The 16190-nt window shown below is 31.9% G+C and overlaps 2 protein-coding genes across 2 annotated transcripts; one reads left to right on the top strand and one right to left on the bottom strand.

Annotated features, from left to right (window-relative positions):
• Window positions 1-5060: 5060 nt before the first annotated feature.
• On the bottom strand, window positions 5061-6570 carry LOC120263750 (transcription factor MYB93-like). The gene is made up of 3 exons (XM_039271760.1): window positions 6156-6570; window positions 5303-6043; window positions 5061-5176 (listed from the first exon to the last, which is right to left on the bottom strand). The coding sequence occupies exons 1-3, from the start codon at window positions 6416-6418 to the stop codon at window positions 5164-5166; spliced, it is 1017 nt and encodes a 338-aa protein (XP_039127694.1). The 5' UTR covers window positions 6419-6570; the 3' UTR covers window positions 5061-5163.
• Window positions 6571-11729: 5159 nt separating this feature from the next.
• Window positions 11730-15182, top strand: LOC120260957 (heat stress transcription factor A-1-like). The gene is made up of 2 exons (XM_039268566.1): window positions 11730-12198; window positions 13958-15182. Exons 1-2 carry the CDS (start codon window positions 11950-11952, stop codon window positions 15167-15169), a joined length of 1461 nt encoding a protein of 486 aa, XP_039124500.1. The 5' UTR covers window positions 11730-11949; the 3' UTR covers window positions 15170-15182.
• Window positions 15183-16190: the final 1008 nt, after the last annotated feature.

The raw sequence follows: 16190 nt of genomic DNA, 5'->3' as shown, positions 1-16190 counted from the left end.
ATCATAAATTAGTTTGAATTAATAGCAGGCTTGTGTATCAAGCTGCATAACTTCCTGATTTGTGTTGAGCTTAGCTAGAGGCGGTCAGTACATTCTTCCTGGGCCAAATTTTTTGCTTTGATTCGAGCATTTTTAGAATATGAGGTTGATGCTTGCTGGTATTTTACTTTAATTGATTTGAGTTAATCTTCGTTTGATGCTGTAGATGATGTAACTATTATCAATATGATATTGGAATTTGCTCTAGCATTCACTTCTCTGCATAATGTTGTTAGGAGTGAGAGGTGGGTTGTCAATGTTTCATTTTTGTTAAATGATCAGCATCGTATCGCTTTCTGATTAATACAGATTTGTAGGTGTTCTGTATAATTTGACAAACTTGATTTTGTATTATATGTCTGATACGAAGATGTATTCCTCGTGCAAATAATAGCAGTGGTCCACATAAAATTTTGGTCAATGCTGGTAAGCCAGGTTGCATAGACTGTTCCTGATGCCTGACTGCCTGCTTCTTTATTAATTGTTAGTTTGTTGCTAGTACAGGTGTATATAGAAGGATGTAGAGCCCTAGGAATTAATTGGGATGAAAAGGTTAGTGGCGTATAAATATTTTCACCGTCATATTCAACTGTATTAGAAATTCATTTGTAAATTGTCTACTGATGAACTTCTTGATGGGAAAAATTACTGTCTTCTGTTGAGGTAGTACCTTTAGGTGTGCCCTGACTATGTTAGATACCTGGTACCATGTTTATTTTTCTTTCCAGGATTGTTGAACTATTGTTATTAACATGTTTGGTAACTAATGCCTCTGTACCACTCATTCCTTCTTTTGTCTCACATCATTTGTTTAATTTTTTCACTCATCGGTCTTCAATTCAGCAAGATAATATTGATTCCTTTACGTTGTATTTATTATGCAATCGGAGCAATGCTGACTGATAATTTTCAATAGACTAAAAGCTAAAAGCTTTTGTTGATTCCTTACTCTGAAATCTTGCTTATAGTCTTCGCATTTTGCATTCATTCTTTCAAGTTTATTTAAAAGTTAATTATAGTGAACAATGATCTTATCAGTCAGTGAAACCATTCTCAGTAATGTTTTGTAGACTGCTTTATAAAATATTCATTACCATTTAATGTGACAATATTATTGAATGTTCTTTGTTATATATTAGCTTCTCAAGCAACATCTTAAGGATGTACCCCTCCCTAAATGATTTGCAGTGTATAAAGGTCAGTCCAATATATATGTTTCTTAATAATCTCCAGATTGCATGGTTATATATATATATATATATATATATTGTGGTTATCTTGACCTTTGTTTCTTGATGTTTTTTCTTTTTTTTGTCATTAGATGTCTCAAACACTTCTCTCTTTTTCTTCAAGTGTTATAATTACTGTATATTCAATTGAGTGGTCTTTCTTGTTAGGCAGATCTCAGTCTTGGTATCTTAATTTATTTATGCTTTTATTCTTTGCTTGTTCTTCATCCGCTTTGTTATTGTTTCTTTTCCTATCCATTATTCCAATATTGGGAAAAAAAAGAATGATATATATATATATATATTTAAATAATTAAGCTTTTAAATTTCTTTTGATGTTCTTTCTTTCCAGTCTGTTCAACCTTTTGAATTTGTTCAATGGAATGGAACCGCCTCCACCTGATCTCACCGGCTTTGTTCTCCTTTTTTTTTACTATTTATTTTTGTACTAGTTTATAAGGTTTTAAACAAATCCAAATTGACCTGTTTATTAATTAATTAATTAATTAATTTTCCAGTGCATGATTAGTGATGCATATGTCTAATGATTGCCATGTTTTTCAGCAAGTCCACTCTCCTCCACATAAAATTTTTCCAAACCTATTTATCTGTCTATGTAATTCATCTAAATTTTTTATAATAAAATAATTAGTAAACAGTTTTTTTTTTTTTGTAAATTTTTTAAAATAAAATTATAAAAAATAAAAATGTCGTGGAAAATTATTTTCTTTTGGATCAAACAAGTTTGGTGGATTTTGTTGAGTTCAAGTTTGAACAAGTGGATTCCACTAAGCAGCCGTCACAGAAGAAAGAGACCCAATGATTCTGATCTTTTTTTTTTTTTTTTTACAATTTATTTATATAATTCATTTATATATAACACATCATTCATCCCTTTATTTTTATATTTTTGTTAAAATATAATTGTAAAATAGGTCCTTTTTTAAAAAAAAGATTTTTAATAAAATTTCAAAAAAAAAATGTATATTTTTTTTGTATAGTATAATAAATTAATAATACACTTAAATGGTAAGGGTGTAATAAAATTGTGAATTTAACAAGATAGATGAGTTAAGTGGATCAGCCTGATGTTGTTTTCTTTGAAGTTTAATCACAATCAATGTGATTTGACACACTCTTGATGTCAATCACTCTTTACTTTATATATTTTTTTTATTGATGAAATCTTGAAGAGAGAAATATTTTTATCTCTCATTTGCAAAAAAAAAATAATAATTAAGAACTTCAATTAATACCTAATTAATTAAGTTATAAAATATTAATCATTGATTAATTACAGATTGAAAAGTAGTGATTATCACTTAATTTTCTACATTCATACTCTGTCGGCAAGAAACTTAATCTCCCACACTTTGAAATGAATCTCCTTTTTCTTTTTTTTTTCCTTTTTCAACAAAACCTTTATTAATTTGCTTTGTTTAATTAATTTGATCTGCATTTAATTTCAGTACCTGCAATATGATATCATTCATCACCTGATCATAGCAATCCTTAATTAATGACCAATTAATATATATATATATATATATATATATATATATATCTGTGTGTGATCAAATTAAATCAAATTGCATGTTCATGTACTCAATCATTTTTCTAATATATTTTTATTTTACAAAAAAAACTACGTTGTGTTCAAAATTACAGATATACCCATATTTATATATATATGCATGCAAGTACTGTAGGGGTGTAATCGATCGAGTTCGAGCCGAGCAGTAGCGAGCTCGAGCTCGAGCTCGACTGAAAATTCGGTATTCGATACTCGGCTCGAGCTCGATCGAGTATTTATTTTATAGCTCGAGCTCGACTCGGTACATAAATCGAGCTACTCGAGCTCGCTCGATTAAGCTCGAAAAAGCTGAAAATAACCATAAACATTATGCTCGAACTCGAGCTCGAAAGTTTTTCCCCTTGATTTTTATCAAATAAATCTAATATTATATATATACATACATACTCGATTAGGCTCGCGAGCACTCGAGCCAAGTATCATAATACTCGAACTCGGCTCGCTCGACTACTCGAGCTCGAGCTCGGCTCGACTGTGACCGAGCCGAGTTCGAGTTTTCACCGAGTCGAGCCCGAGTAGCTTGCGAGTAGAGGTGTATCATTTACACCCCTACATGCAAGTAACAAGCAGAGAAGATCTCAAGGAGAAAGAGAGGAAGGTTGAAAGTACATTAATCTCATGGTAAAAAAATGACATGTTGTAGTTCAACTAAGATTTTGACAGTTTTCACAAAATTAATGCTCTGATTAATGGATTGAAGTTGAGGTTTCATCCACTGATTTTGATGCATGCCAATGATAATGATGGTGATGCATGCATGCATTCAGTAGTTAAAAAGAAAGAAAAAAAAAGGTTTAATTCTTGTTTCATGTAAATGGTTAAAACAAACAAACAAGCAAGCAAAATTTCTTTGTGGACATGAAAATGACAATTAGAATAGTGTGATCAGATGGATGATATATGATGATGGGATATGAATTGAAGCTTTAGGTTAGAAAACAAATTAACATATATTCCATGAGGTTAGGTAAGTTAGTTGTCTTTTATAGGTCCACTGGTTACCTACTAAACATATCATGGTATCACTTGTAGGACAAGGTTTGCTAATGTCCTTGATTCAGATAGCAAGGTTCCTCTTAGTTTCCTTCCATAAGAGTGATGACAATGTGTTACAATTGACGAGCAAGTCCATTTCAAATTTCTTGATAAGCTTGCCAACAAAAAAGAAACATATATATATAAATATATAAATATATATATATATATATATTAATTCTCTAATTATACTTGTATATTTTGCAAGTTCTAACTTAAATTTAGAAGAGAAATATATATACTCTTCTCATCTTGTATTCATTTGCCACCTTTATCATATATATATGTGTGTGTATTGCAAAGAGAGAGAGAGAGAGAGAGAGAGAGAGAGAGAGAGAGAGAGAGTATCAAAGTTTTGTATATGGTATACATCACCTATATAATACTTATATATCATAGAGTCTTTATCTCTTGTATTTGCATGCCAACTTTATCATATATATATATATATATATATATACGTACACACACACACACACTTAAGTTTAGACACAAGGTTCTTAGTACGTATAGTAAAATACAAAGTTTATATTGTATTATATATATATACATTGTTTTACATGATTATTATAATATGTTGTTGTGTTCCTTGTATATATATAATGATTATTATAATGTATTGTTGTGTTCCTTGTAAAGGAAAACAATAGAGAGGGCTTATAGGTTATTAGGTTTTTGTTGTTTTCAGTCAATGGCTTGTAAAAAAAGTAACAAGTCTACCTAATAAGTAACGATTAACAAGACTTTTGTTCCATATGTAGTTTGTGAGAAGAAACAATATATCACATGCAAGTGATAATTTTAATTCACTTGGAAACCCTAATTAATTATATATATTTGAAGTGTTTTAATGTTTCCATTTTGGATAACCTGTCTTCTATTCATATGACAAACTATTTAGTTGTCTCAAATTTTTTAATTAATTATTTTTACTATATATATATATATATATATACATGTTACTCTATTTCAAGCGAAGTTATACTGTTTATCATATGTTTTGATTAATTAATTGATGCTAATTAATTAAAACTCAACAAACAAAGTCATTAATTTGTATTGATACAAATTAAAACAGAAAATTAATAAACTCAACAATCACAAATTGTTTACATGAACATTTATAATTTGCACTGTTTCTGTACAAATACATATATATATATATATATATATATATATATATATATATAAAACATGTGTGTATGTGATATCATATCATTTAAATCAATGAATCAATCTCTTTCAAAATGGTTTCACATCTTGTCACTAAGAAATTTGCCTGCAAGAAAGAACAATAGCCAAAATATATATAAATATATTTATCAAATAACTCCAGTCAATGATATTCACAAGAAAAAAAACAAAAAAAAAAACAAAAAGAATGAGCTAATAAAGAAATACTTACTCTAGAATGTCCTTCCAGCAAAGATCAGTGTTTGAATCATCAAAATTCAGTCCATCCCAATCACCAAAAGAAGTGTTTGAATTTCTCGAAATATCGATACATTCATCGGCAAAACAATTGGCTTGATCTTGTGTTTGATCAATACTAATGTTGTTGCTGATGTTGTTGTTGTTGTTGTTGTTGTTGTTGTTGTTGTCTAAAGTCTCAGGAGAGGCAGGAACTAAAGAAGGTGTTGAATGTTGAGAATTATGATCATGAATATTATAAGGACATGGACAACCATTGATCATCATCACTGTGTTTCCATTATCACCACCTCCATTATTACTCTCCATAAAAAACTCTTGATTGTTATTAGTATTACCAACTCCTAAATTCAAGTCTTGAGTAGGTGATACTCCAAATGATCCAAGACTTGATGATCCATAGACATGATGATTAATTAATAGATCTGAAGAAGATGGAGAAGAAGTTGAAGCTATGAGCTGAATCAAGCTTTGTAGAAGCTGAACTCTTGCTAGCTTTGCAGCATCAGCTTGTAATTTCAAAGCATTCATGTCTAAATTCCCAGAAAATGCAAACATGTTTGGAATTCCAGCAAGAAAACCAAGATCACTTCTCTTCTGATGTGTCACTGGATCAATTCCCATTTGCAAGAGCTTCTTTCTCAGATGAGTGTTCCAATAGTTCTTGATCTCATTATCTGTTCTACCCGGCAAACGGGCAGCAATTGTCGACCATCTACATACATATACAGATATATAAGGTCGATAACATCAAAATTATATATATATATATATAATGGATATGAATAATAAGGTAGGAGATTGAAGAAGAGAAATGAATGAAGTACTTGTTTCCGAGGATGGAATGGAGGTGAATGATGAGTTTTTCTTCATCATCATCAAATCTTCCTCTCTTGATGTCCGGCCGGAGATAATTAGTCCAACGAAGACGACAACTTTTACCACATCGATTGAGTCCGGCGAGCTTTGGCAATCTTCTCCAACTTCCATGGCCATTATTGTTGATATATTCAATTAGTTTCTTGTCCTCCTCCGGCGTCCATGGCCCTTTCTTCACTCCCGTCTCTTCGCAACACGGCGATCTCCCCATTATTAATTTTCACTACTCTCACCACCTTCTTGTTGTTGTTGTTGTTGTTGTTGTTGCTCTTCTTCTTCTTCTTCTATTTCTATATATATATATATATATATATATAGATATGTATATATAGTGTTGATGTTCTTGATAATATAACAGGGATGAGAAGGAGAGATGGAATTGGATTAGGGAAGGTAGATAGATGTGGGTTTTTATAGGGTTTAAGAAGTCTAGAAAAACAAAAAGTTAGAGTGCTTGGAGACGCATCTATTCTTGAAAATTTTATAGTTTAGTTAATGCATGTAGACATCATTAATTTGATTAATGGATCAAATCTAATGTTTGGTATTTAATTTAATTACTAGTGGATGAACTTTTTATTGATATAGTACAAATACATATAGTATGGTTGGTTTCATATGTATATGAACGTGGACGCTTATTGACACACGTTATTCATTGCTTGCTTTTTCCATGCAAAATGTTCCTTTATCTATTTTAACGATTATAGCCTTGGGATAGGATGATTGTGTAGGTTATTGAAGGGTGTTTTGGGGAATTGAGTTTTGTTGATAGGTCACTTGTGTTACAAGGCATTAACTTAAAGCCTTTTTTTAGGTTTGGGATTATGACTATTTAACAAAAGGACAGGGGGGATTAGGTTTTGAACTTGCCACGTGGCATCTAATTAGAGTTAAACAAGGTTTTCTTTCTTTCTTTTTTTTCCCCTCAACAAACTTATTTTTCAAAAGTTTAAAAAAGCTAATTTTAGGCTTAGGGACAGGCTAGATCCTTATGTAAATGTCTCTATTAAGTATCTAATTGTGTTCAAACAAACCATCTAATGTATACTTTCTTTATTTAATCTAAAAATGTTTTAGAAACTACCGGCTCTAAACTTGTCCAAAATTGAGAACTGAAAATTCTTATAATTTTTTTTTTTATGTATATAAAAATTTACACTAGGAACCACTTAAAATTACTTCAACCTCTAATTCTTGGACCAACCGCATATAATAATTGAATGTTTATTTGATTCAACTTGGTTTAATAAACGGAACATTCACACACATATATATACACACTTAAACTATATATTTAGAATGAACTAAGTGATGTGAATTATTAACTATAATAAAATAATATAAAATTGATTGCTTATAAAATTGACGGGTTCTTGAGTATTGATCATATGTTTTTGAATTTTTGCAGCCTGAGACTTGAAATAAGTTTCCCTGGAGAATCATTTAAAAAATTCTAACGTTTTCTGATTTTTTTTTAGTGCTATATCAAAAGACTTTGGCGGCACCATAACACTAGAGTCTCCAATAGAGTGAATCAATCCACCATGACAGCTGAATATGTCTTTTGTTATCACATGGTGGACTTTACTGACCAAGTCATGATCTTTCTTTTCTTTTTTTACTTGTCTGCAGCCAGTTTGTTTATAAAAACTAGCATTACTTATGATGATTGTTTCCTTGTTTTGCTTTGTTCTATTGTTTTGTTTAAAATTTTATTTTATTGTCTTTGTGTTTTTTTGTCACAGGATATAGTTAGTCCTTGATTGTTTTTCTTATTTAAAAAATAAATTAATTAATGGTTTGTTATCTTTCCTCATAAATAAATAAATAATATAAAACCTAAATTTAATATTGAAATCCCCAAACTGTAACCCTAACCTATTTTCATACATACATATATATATATATATATATATATATATATATATATATATATATATATATATATATATATATATATACTCCCATGTCAAAGACCATGAGCTCATAATGCTCCCACAAGTGATGCAATTAGCAACAACTTGGATGAAGATGGTAATGACCAAAGAAACTTCGTCTTTGACAAACCTAAACTTTTTTCTTAATGTAAACCATACGGAAAGTTAAAATATTAATAATCATTACAAATATAACAACTCAAGTCAAAGTTTCTAATGCTCTTTGTTTTCTCAATAATAATTCATTAGAAACTTCTATAAAATTATTTATCAATAATATATCCCTTCTAATTCATGACTTTAATCTTATAAATATGTTTTTTTGTCTTCTAACATATGTTACTAAAAAACAAAAATTAATATTTAAACATTTAAAAAGAAAAATTAAATTGATCTAAAATTTTAATAGCTTAATATAATTGATATGAAGGGCCACATTGAGATCTAATAAGATCTTGTTAGCCATCATCGTTTGCGTCATTATGAAGATAGTTAGATATAATATGCTAGTTTTTAATATTAATAAGTTTGTATTTAGGTCTAATGGAATCATTGAAGCTGCCTTAATTAATTAATTATGTAAAACTTAGCCGCCATTTTTTTTTTTGGTTAAGCTTCCCTAACAAACAAATTAATTAATATTTATGGTCACTATGCTCGCCAATTACTTTGAATAGTAAGTAAAGTACATTAATTAATTCTTAAAGTTAGTGGACAAAAAAAAAAGAATTATAAATTACGCATCAATGCAATTCAAAATGGGTGAAATGGGGAAAATGAATTGAATCAAGTAAACAATTGATATGAATCCTTCCTTCATATATATATATATATATATATATATATATTTAAAATGTACAAGTATTTTAATTGCACCATTGAATAGTTTTTAGTCCTACCAAAATAAAGAAAACGTTGCCAATAAATATTGAATAATGTTTTTTTTTATATTTTTTTTTATCAACTAACTGTACTATTCTATTTTTTTTTCAAGCATTATTTTAAGTATTTTAGTGCTATCATATTATCAATACTAGTATTGGTCAAATAAATTGGACAAAAATTTCTTCACACATATCATTAGATTTTATAATATATAATAGTTAAAAAGTTTATTTTAAATCAAGTTGGATTGAGCAATATTATCACATTATTCATCTTGAATGTATATAGATAAAATATGAACAAACCACGTGTTAAAGATGTGCACAAATGTAGAGTTGTTAACAATTTTTAGATTTGAATAAAGATTGGTTGGTCAAACAAGATTAACTGGAAACTGATCTTAAAATATGTCTGATTCTAGTGAAAAACTAGGAATTTCAAAAACTTGCATGGTGACCCAATTGGTTGGACTGATGACTTAGTTGGGTCTTTTGTTTGGGTTTAATTTTTTACTACAATAAAAAAAATTTTATTTTTACGAATTACATAGATTAGAAAAAAACTTAGAGGTCGGCTGCTGGTTAAGGGTTTTTTTGACCAAGGTCTAGAGGTCAAGTCCTAATGAAAGTATTGTTTTTCTTTTTTTTGAAATTGTTATTTTATTTTGATGTACACAATATGTATTATCGAGTACTTATTATGTACTTAATACTTGAATTTGAGGTGTTTGAATATTTATTTTTTAATATTATTACTTAAACCGCTAAAAGTCATGTTTTTATTTTTATTTTTTTATATTGTTCAATATTTATTATTTTAATCATTTAAATTTATTATTTAGGTGTATGTAATATGCATTTTCTAGTATCTATTGTGTATTTAAATTTAGTGTACTTAAAATTTTATTTATATGACATTATTATTTAATATTTAATTTTTTTTCTATACAATTAAAATAATTTTTTTTATTAAAATTAATAGATCCCAATTGAATATTTCGACACAGATCTTTTCTATATCAAAGCTTATATAAATTGAACTGCGCTCAAACTTGTTTTTTCGGCGGGATATAAACATCAAATATAATATTAAGTGGCACTAGACTAAAACTTTATTGGCCACTCGACTAATATATATATATATATATATTAAATATTGAAGATTAAATTTGTTTAATATAATTAAATATATATGCTAAACAAACAAAAGCCGACAAAACTAAGTGGGTCATCAAAAAGCAAACTTTATTTTTAAAAGTACAATTAAAAGTACTTTTTTTTACCCTAAATGGGGATCCACGTGGCATAACAATGCCATTATTTTAAGCATAGTTATCATATCCGAACCGACTCGGCGGTCCGACCGGTTAACCCGGTGACCCGGTGCTTCAACCGGTCCAGATCTTTAATTAGACCGGTTATGTAATCAATCCGTTCTGACCCGTCTTGACCCGCTTTGATCCGGTGGTTAGACCTGTTGACCTGGCGGTAAGACCGATTGACCCGGTGGTCGGACCAGTTGACCTGAAGGTCAGACAGATTGACCCAGTTTTATTTGTAATTTTAATTTTGAACTTTGGTTATATATTGGACTTAGTTTGGTTTAATACTTTGATGATGAATTTAAACTTCTATTATGAATTAGTTGATGCTTGAACTTTGACGTATTGTTATGTGTTGGTATTATGTGAAGTTTGAGATTTTTTTCCCCTTTTCTACTTTTTCCAAATCAAAGATTAACAATTGTTTTGTATTTTTTTCCCATCAAATTATTTAATTCATAGATATTATTATGATATATCATTATATAATTAAAAACTAATTTATAATTTTAAAAATAATATTTTAAAATATTTTTATTAATCTTAACTCAAATAATCCAACGGTTAAATTAATTGACCGGTGACCCAGAGCTTTGATCGTGTCAATGCCCGGACCGAATCTGATAACTATGATTTTAAGATTTGCTCTTACGCTGCCCCCGCTCACTTGATCCTTCAATACCAAATCCAGCAGCGAATCCGAATATTCTTATCCTTATCACACAAAGTTACTATAAAACACCCTTTCATTTTGCTTTCCCTTTTATTTAGTTTCAGGAAATAAAGTAGAAGTTAAGGCTTTTTAAGTAATTTCGATCTCAGTGGAATTCCACGGAATCACAGCCGTACATGATTGGTCTGACACTTCAGCCCTTCAATTTCCATTTTAATATCGAATATGCCCCTGAACTTGACCCTTCAAAGACGTCAAACGTCAAGGCTCATATCCACCGTCCGTTTCTTCATGATTGGCTATGAACCGTCCATCACGCGCCTCTTTTCCCATAACGGGTTGAAGCTCCGAAAGCAAATAAATCCGAGACCCGGTAACGTAATTTGAATAAAGCATCAAAATTTATTATTTATTCCATGAATTATTATGAGTAGATAATAAATAACATTTGTCAATTCAGAATTTTTTTTTGGATTTTGTTCCAGAAATTCATTACACTTATGTATGTTTCTTTTTTTTTAGTTTTTTTTCTATTTGTCCGAAAACTTTTCACAGTTGGATTCGGGTCTGTTGAAATCCGACCCGTTTGAAGGGGCATTCATGATAATTTTTGAAACTTAGAGGGCTTTATTGGAAAAGTATTCATCCGGCCCGAAACCCAATTTCTCGTCGTCTTTCGTCTCTCTCTCTCTCTCTCTCTCTCTCTCTCTCCAAAAATCCCATTTTTTTCGTTTTATGTCCCAAAAAAAAACTTTTTTTTTCCCATAATTTTTCGTTGTTTCAGCGCCGCTGTTGATGGATTCCGTTCACCGCGGAATCAAGCGAAGCCTTGTGCCTCCGTCCAAACTCCGTAAACCCTAGAACTTTGCTTCTTCGTTCTCGGCGAAACCCTAATTCCTGATTCATTGTGAGGGAAGCAAGCGATGGAGGGTGGAGGTGGAGGGGCGGCGGTGGGTGGCCCAAACGCGGGGCTTGTGGCCGGAGGACCGCCGCCTTTCTTAAGCAAGACGTACGATATGGTGGATGACCCGGCGACGGACGCGGTGGTGTCGTGGGGGCCGGGGAACAATAGCTTTGTGGTGTGGAACACCCCTGAGTTCGCTAGGGATTTGCTTCCCAAGTACTTCAAACACAACAACTTCTCTAGTTTCGTTCGACAGCTCAATACCTATGTACGTCATCGCAAAACCTCTTCTTTGTTTCGTTTCCGGCTGAAAGATCTCGTCTTTAGGGTTGTTGAATGCGTATGGTTCATTATATGCATGTTAGATTGTTCAATTAGGAAAAAAATAATTGTTGCATTGATTTAGATTTGTTCCTTTTTTTTCCCCTGAAAATTGTGTTCTCTGAATCCTTATTGATGATGCTATGGCTCATGTCTGTTCTCTTTTAGCTTGTGAAATTTGTTTTACGATCAGCTTTGATTTGCTTTTTTTTGCTTAGCGTGCTAAATTTCAGTAGCGCATCTGACTGTCTCTTCAATCACTTAGTGGCAAGATCATGACAAGTGAGTTTCGGGTGCATTCCTACTGCCATCTGCATCTAGTCATCGTTTTTAATTGAGTGAAAGAGTTGACATGGATCTGTACAGTAGCAAGATGGTGATGTGCATAGTGTCCGTGACAATAATGCATGAGTGACATAAAGGTTTCTGACAACCTACATTATTGGAAACACATCTCATGGCTTACTGAGAGTAATCCATATATACTGAATTTCTAGTCTCAATGCTCTGCAATGGAATTCTTGTTTGATTGATATGTAGTTTAGTGTTGGTGTTTATACTGCATTCAACTTCAGCGAAGTCTAGTTCTGACCTCATAAGAAGGCTCAGGTTGTGGCATTTATAATCATTTTCCAATGTCACTTATGACCTACTCTTTTGGCATTTTTTTTCTTTTTCATTCATTATATGCTTCCTTTTTCTTGTATTAATTCATCCTATATGAGGTGTCTCTGACTCTTACGCAGGATCTTCAATTCCTTTTTTGTTTTGGTCTTTACTGTGTTCTTCCATCAACTGTTATCATTCTTAATTGCTTGGCTCTCAGCTAGGAAATCGTTTAAATAGGTTAATCTGATTAATGCGACATTTTACAGCAGCCTTGCCCTTGTCAAAATTTTCTTTTTCATTGCTGGACTTTGAGTTCACAGGGAGGTGGATTAAGATGGATGCTGGCCTGAAACTTTGTGTTTATTATTTATTTATTTATAAATAACACTCGCACTCAATAAGACTATCCCTCCACAATGATGTAGAAGTTGTACATTTTGAATTAATGGCTGAAATAGGATTGCCAGATTATTTATTGAGTAGGAATTGGGGGTGACGCAGATGCCTCCCACCCGTCTTATCATGACTCCAAATATCCAGCCATCGAGAGCGTGGAGTGGAGGTAATTTGAGGAGTGCTTTCACCACCACCTCCTCTAGGCTTTTGGAAGATGTGACCTATCATATTATGATTGTATGAGTGAAATGTAAAATTTTATATTGAGTTTATGGCCCTTTTAAAGATGAAGTATACGCTTTACAGGGCTGGTATGACACATTAATTATAATATGTGGTTATAAGTAAATAATATGAGTATAATAGTCTTAATAGAGTTGATAATGCTTAGATATACATGGGAATAATGTCAGTTAGAAATAAAAAATGTCAGTCTTATCTGCTTGTTTCAGTTTTATCTTACTCCATTGGCTTTTTTAAATCCTATTTTAAAATTCTTCAATATGGCACACTGTCAAGTGGCTAATTCTCTTTTCTTCAGGCGTGTTATTGGTCTGGACTCATTTGAAGTTGATTTGTGATGAGTGATACCAAGTAGAAGTCTGGTTTCTGTGTCTGCTTCTATTTTGATCAAAATTGCATCTCTTGTTTATCTCAAGTATTCATTATCTCTCTTGTTGGTTTATATGTTACTTGAGCAGGGGTTCAGGAAGGTTGATCCTGATCGGTGGGAGTTTGCAAATGAGGGGTTTTTAAGAGGCCAAAAGCATTTACTGAAGACCATAAACCGGAGAAAACCATCCCATTTACATAGTCAGCCACAGCAACCTCAAACACAAAATACTCCAGTTACTTCATGTGTTGAGGTTGGGAAATTTGGGTTGGAAGGAGAAATTGAAAGGCTCAAGAGGGATAAAGCTGTACTTATGAAGGAACTGGTTATGCTGAGGCAGCAGCAGCAGACCACTGATCACCAGCTACAGACTCTCGGTCAACGGCTTCAAGGAATGGAGCAACGACAGCAGCAAATGATGTCATTTCTAGCGAAGGCAATACAGAGCCCTGGTTTCTTAGCTCAATTTGTGCAACAGAATGATAGCAACAGACGGATTTCGGAAGGGAACAAGAAGCGAAGATTGCCAAAACAAGAAGAAAAAATGGATGGTGAACGATCGTCTCCCAGTGGCCAAATAATCAAATACCAACCATTGATGAACGAAGCAGCAAAAGCAATGCTTATGCAGATCTTAAAGATGGACTCAACTCCTCTGATGGAGACTATGGGTGATTCTAGTGGTTTTTTGATTAAAAATTACTCTCCATCTATGGATTCAATGGATGCTAGTCCTTCAAATAGAAATTCTGGAGTAACTCTCTCAGAGATGCCAACAAGCACAGGTGTTCCATATATGCCTGTAAGCTCCGGATTTTCAGTTCCAGCCCAGATTCAGGGTTCTGCAGGGATGTCTGGCATGGTTGCCACAACTGAAATGCCAGATACATCAATGCTCCCTCCTATGCCAGAAGGGGTTGCTCCAGGCCGGACTGACATGAATATTCCCGAATTTTCCCCTCTGCAAGGGATAGTGTCTGGTAGTAACATCAGTAACGTTCCTGGTACAAACAGCTTGTACATGAATCCCGCATCTATTGGACTAGACGGGGAGGAGGACATCGATGACAGTGGCATTGATATATTCGACGAGGAACAGAAGCTCCCGGACATCAATGACTCATTCTGGGAACAGTTCCTTTCTGTCAGTCCAATTTCCAGGGACACTGCAGAGATTGATTCAGATATGTTGCAGGCAAAGGATGCACTGCCGGAGGTTGAAAATGTATGGGATAGTGCTCGCAACATGGCTCATCTCACCGAGCAGCTGGGACTTCTCACATCAGAAAGCAAAGTGTAAGAAACCAAAAAAAGAGAGAACAATCATATGGTTCGCGAAAGGTAAAAACCAAGAGAGATTTACAATTGTGCTCTCTGGTTTATGTCGCCGCGGCCTTTTCGTGTACTTGCTTGTGATAACAAATGGCGGCCGAACAATCATGTACAACAAAAGGCTTATGAGTTATGAGCTTACATTTTGGGGTTTGATTGCCAGGCCTCATCTTGGTGCAGTCTCTTCTCTAAGCAGAATGCTTTTATGTTGTCTTATGTTCGAAAGAAATTTTTATGTGCTTGCATCTACCATTCTTCCAGTTTGCTTTATTTCTGCCAGTGCTTTCTTATGATCATAATAAATCTTTGTTTCCTAAACTCATTTTCTCAATATATGGATGGGGCGGAAATAGAAAATATTTTTAGGGGGTCAAATAAAAAAAATAATATTCAATTTTCACACAAATTAATTTAATTAATTGAAATTGTGTTTTACTCTCTATATAGTATTGAAATCATTTAAAATTGAATCAAAATTAAACAAATAAAAAAAAAATTAATGGTAAGCTTGGAGATGTCCCGATAATTCAATGACAAAGTTAAATTTTATAATAAAAATCAACTATCCGAATAACATTTTTAATAATCAATAGCTGTTTTATTTTAAATTATTTTATTATTTTATTTAAATTTTTATTACAAATAATTAAGTTTACTTTTTCACTTTTATTTTTATCCTTTAAAGATTTTATTGGAGATAACATATATTTTTTTTAATCTATATAATTTTTATATAATTTTTATACAATATAAAGAGGATAGCTCGGCCCATGATTTATATATATTATTGAAAAAATAATTCCATTAAAAATGTGGTGGGAAATTAATTCCCGTGGCATAAGAAAATTCGAAGAATATTCCCTTTGTTTATAGAAAATTTCTGAATTATATATATATATATATATATATATAAATTTTTGAAAATTTCTAATTTAATATAATTTAGGGATTCTCTGCCCTATGGTCATGTTGACACTGTTGAGAAATTT

This window comes from Dioscorea cayenensis, chromosome 1, assembly GCF_009730915.1.
Source record: "Dioscorea cayenensis subsp. rotundata cultivar TDr96_F1 chromosome 1, TDr96_F1_v2_PseudoChromosome.rev07_lg8_w22 25.fasta, whole genome shotgun sequence".
NCBI classification, from domain to species: Eukaryota; Viridiplantae; Streptophyta; class Magnoliopsida; order Dioscoreales; family Dioscoreaceae; genus Dioscorea; species Dioscorea cayenensis.
The sequence above is the reverse complement of the archived record's forward strand: the minus strand, read 5'-3'. Positions and strand labels throughout refer to the sequence as shown.

Excerpts from the sequence above, each read along its gene's own strand:
- LOC120263750 (XM_039271760.1), bottom strand. The coding sequence starts at position 6,418 with ATGGGGAGATCGCCGTGTTGCGAAGAGACGGGAGTGAAGAAAGGGCCA. Across the intron at positions 6,044-6,155 it reads CATTCCATCCTCGGAAACAA|ATGGTCGACAATTGCTGCCC; the intron begins GTACTTCATTCA and ends ATATGTATGTAG.
- LOC120260957 (XM_039268566.1), top strand. The coding sequence starts at position 11,950 with ATGGAGGGTGGAGGTGGAGGGGCGGCGGTGGGTGGCCCAAACGCGGGG. Across the intron at positions 12,199-13,957 it reads TTCGACAGCTCAATACCTAT|GGGTTCAGGAAGGTTGATCC; the intron begins GTACGTCATCGC and ends TTACTTGAGCAG.